Source organism: Strongylocentrotus purpuratus, unplaced genomic scaffold (assembly GCF_000002235.5).
Source record: "Strongylocentrotus purpuratus isolate Spur 01 unplaced genomic scaffold, Spur_5.0 spur5_scaffold_6, whole genome shotgun sequence".
In the NCBI taxonomy this organism is placed as follows: Eukaryota; Metazoa; Echinodermata; class Echinoidea; order Camarodonta; family Strongylocentrotidae; genus Strongylocentrotus; species Strongylocentrotus purpuratus.
Genome location: NW_022145612.1, coordinates 60,219,114 through 60,222,463, shown reverse-complemented (window position 1 = coordinate 60,222,463; position 3,350 = coordinate 60,219,114). Strand labels below are relative to the sequence as shown.

Genomic DNA, 3,350 nt, shown 5'->3' with positions numbered 1-3,350 from the left:
ATTGCGACCTATCGTAATAAGTAAATTTGATTCAAAACATGACGATCACTAGTATATTTGAATGAGTGTCAGGGGCAGTTTGCCCCTCCTGAGAAATTTCCAATAAAAAAAGAACTCTGCCAGAATTTAAATACTAATCGGTAGCAGTATTTGCAGGTATAACTGCAAATACATGTTATGTTGCTTTGATTTTAGATCTTGACGCTTTTAATCAATCCATTCTAGCTTTTAAGTCCCCGTTTCTTCCTAAAAAAAAGTCTTTGGGGCACCCCCGCCCCCGCAACGCAGACCAGAGCCCTCAACAAATTGTTTCCTTGCCGAACTATAATTATAGGTATTAGATTATTAGCCCCTCCTTAGCCCAAGTACTGGATACACCAATAATGATAATAACATAGTTAAATTATATCCACGACCTGAGTGATTCCGTTAAGAAGATCGTCATAATTGTTTGAAAGCACTCAAGCATATTGATTGATGGCACGTAGCATTTCAGTTCAAAACGTGTTGCACTCAGTGACCATATAATTATATCCATCGATTAGAATTTGGGAGTGATAGCTCGGCGTGTCTGTCACATATTAGTTTAACAGCTCTTCTCATTCTGATATTGATGTGAGAAACAAAACTCACGTCAGAAGCAAGTCCGGGAAGCAAGTTCGTAATATTCTGGAAATTAACAGTACTCTTGATTTTACCAACGGTGGGAATTTTTTGATGGCACTCGCAAGAAACCGAATTGTTTTGTTCTAGACTTTTGTTGTGTTTCATTAATTTTCAAGAAAGGACTCTTCTCGACCAAGGGTGTCGACCATAGTGTTCAGGACGCTGCTAGATAGTTCGAGTTGGAGAAGTTGTTCGTCTGGTCGCCATTTTATTTGTTTTCATGATAGCGATGGAAATGAGTATTTGACTTGTGCATAACATTCGGTATCAAGGGGCATAAAGGCAACACATTCTGTCGTTATATAGTTTTGATCTGGTCGTTTAAACTTGTAAATATGGAATCAAATAACTCTGATAACACGGATTATGTACAGCCGAATATTCCATCTATTTATTCATATTTCATGTCCTTAATAATCATTGGGATAGTCGGAAACCTACTCATTGTTGTGGCCTTTGCTTCTGATAAGAAGCTTCGCCGTGTCACCGCCAACATTTTCATCGTGCATTTAGCAGTCGTAAACCTCTTTGCGGTCATCACAGTCACCCCTCTTTATATGTATGTTGTAGATGTGCATTTGAATATCGCCGCGAAGAAATTCCGTGATGTTATCTACCCGGTAACCATTGCGATATCGTTGGAAAGTTTGACAATGGTAACCGTCAACCGTTACCTCCTCATCAAGCAGAGCAGAAAGGCCTACCAACGACTCTGCACTGGTCGAGCCATACCGGTTGTACTCATCATCCTGTGGGTGTTGACGTTATCTAACGGTGTACCTTTGTGGATCAACTTCAGTACCGAAGAAGACGAGATGGTGACGCGGCGAAATATGATGATATATCTGATCATCAACATTTTACCAACACTTATTATTGTCCCTATCACCAATGTGATGACTTTGCGTATAATTTCAAAGAGTCGAATGAGAGTGGCATGTGCTTCAAGCTCTGTCAAAAAGACCCCTTCGACGTCAGCACGGGTAAAATGCGTTTCCTTTGCAGGCGAGAAATCAAAACAGACGATAACAAATGACTCAGAAATGTCACCTCAAAACGGTCTCAGGAGTTGTAACAACTTCCAGAACGACGGGGAAAGTAAAACTGACCCGTCAGATGAGTTTAAAATTAACATATCAGGAGGAAATGTGGAAAATCCTACAAATATGACTCGGCAAAACAAGAGCTTTGACATTGATCTACCTTTACAGCAGGGACATGGACCCTCTAAAGAGGTTAAGGACCTTGCTTCGTCACCATCAAATACACTTGCAACTGAAACAAATCCGACACCAATGGAACCCGCCTTAGTGACACATGCTAAGGAATCTGATGGAACTGTTACGGATGCACAACCATCTTCTGTCATGTCAGCAGAAGACCCAGAGATAAAAGAAAATAATTCCAAAAAGCCGAACTTGGTTCACTTGGACAAACCGAAGATCCTCCAAGTCGGTCGAGGAGAACTCAAGCTAATGCGACTAATGCTTGCCATGCTTATACTCTTGTTGATATCATGGGTTCCGATTGTCATAGAAATCTTTCGCCAGTTCGAGATAACCAATTCATTACAGAATATGATCTTCTACGTTCACCTCATTCCAATGTTCCCGTCCATAGTACCTTACATCTACCTATGGAGTAATGTTCATTTCCAGCGAGTGCTTATGAAACGCGTAAGGCTTCTTTGCAGAGTCTGCTGTCATACCAAGGCAACTGCGGACAGACAAGAAACAACATTCTACTAGTGAAACATGTTGGACGAACCACTCTATTCAAATACCTACTATATACATGATACATTTCTTTGGAATGTTCGGCTTCAGTAGTGATTCAGGAAGTGCTGTAACGATTGATATTGGAACAAAAAATTGGATGCTCCGTTCCATCCTGAATTGGACCGCACTTCTCTGATTTTATCCATGAAATAATTCGTGCGATCTTCCTGTTACAGACTATCTTTAAAAAGAGCAACCGGCCAATAGAAATGCCATGTAAATTTGTGAACAAAATTATTAAACTCTCCCTCATCCCGTGTCGGTCTCCAGTTTCTAGTGGGACGTGACCATCGGGCCAGGACCATCGTGAACAGCTTCCTCCACAACATATTAAAGCGAATTGCCGACGAGGCTTCTCGTCTCGCTCAGTACAAACATTGCAAACACCTATAACTTTCTCATAATATATAGAAATTTATTTGAATTTTCGCCATTTTGGCAGTACCTGACTGCCGAAATCTTAGAATTTGCTGGCAACGCGCTGCCAACGACAACAAGACATCAATATGCCGGTCTCCATTGAAAAGCGGCACGGGATGAGCGCCGAGACCTTGCCTCGATGCGGGCCCTCTACTTTTTCCTCTACCAGACATGATGTTTTGCTGAGAGCGAAGCGAAGTTTAAAACTTATTCATAACTCGAAGCGTGCCGAATGTTCATCACATATAGCACCAACTATTTCCAAGAGGGATTAAAGATGCTATCATAAACAATAAGTGATTTACATTGAGCTTGTTGCCTGGATGATCCGGAATGAAGACTGGAAAGCACTGTGGTATATATGTAAAGGCTCGTGACTCTCAAACGAAAGGTCCCAGGTTCGATCTTAGCTCGATGCTTTGACAAGATGCTTTGCCGACATTTGTCACTCTCGACCCAGGTGTATTAAAGATAAACTCCAGTTCT

The 3,350-nt window shown here is 41.3% G+C and overlaps 1 protein-coding gene across 1 annotated transcript; it reads left to right on the top strand.

The window, feature by feature from the left end:
• The first annotated feature begins 1,319 nt into the window (after positions 1-1,319).
• Positions 1,320-2,414, top strand: LOC105440690 (D(2)-like dopamine receptor). The gene has a single exon (XM_011671136.1). The coding sequence runs from the start codon at positions 1,320-1,322 to the stop codon at positions 2,412-2,414; it is 1,095 nt and encodes a 364-aa protein (XP_011669438.1).
• The last annotated feature ends 936 nt before the right edge of the window (positions 2,415-3,350 follow it).

Bases quoted from the DNA above. Each gene is read 5' to 3' on its own strand.
- LOC105440690 (XM_011671136.1), top strand. From the start codon at position 1,320: ATGGTAACCGTCAACCGTTACCTCCTCATCAAGCAGAGCAGAAAGGCC.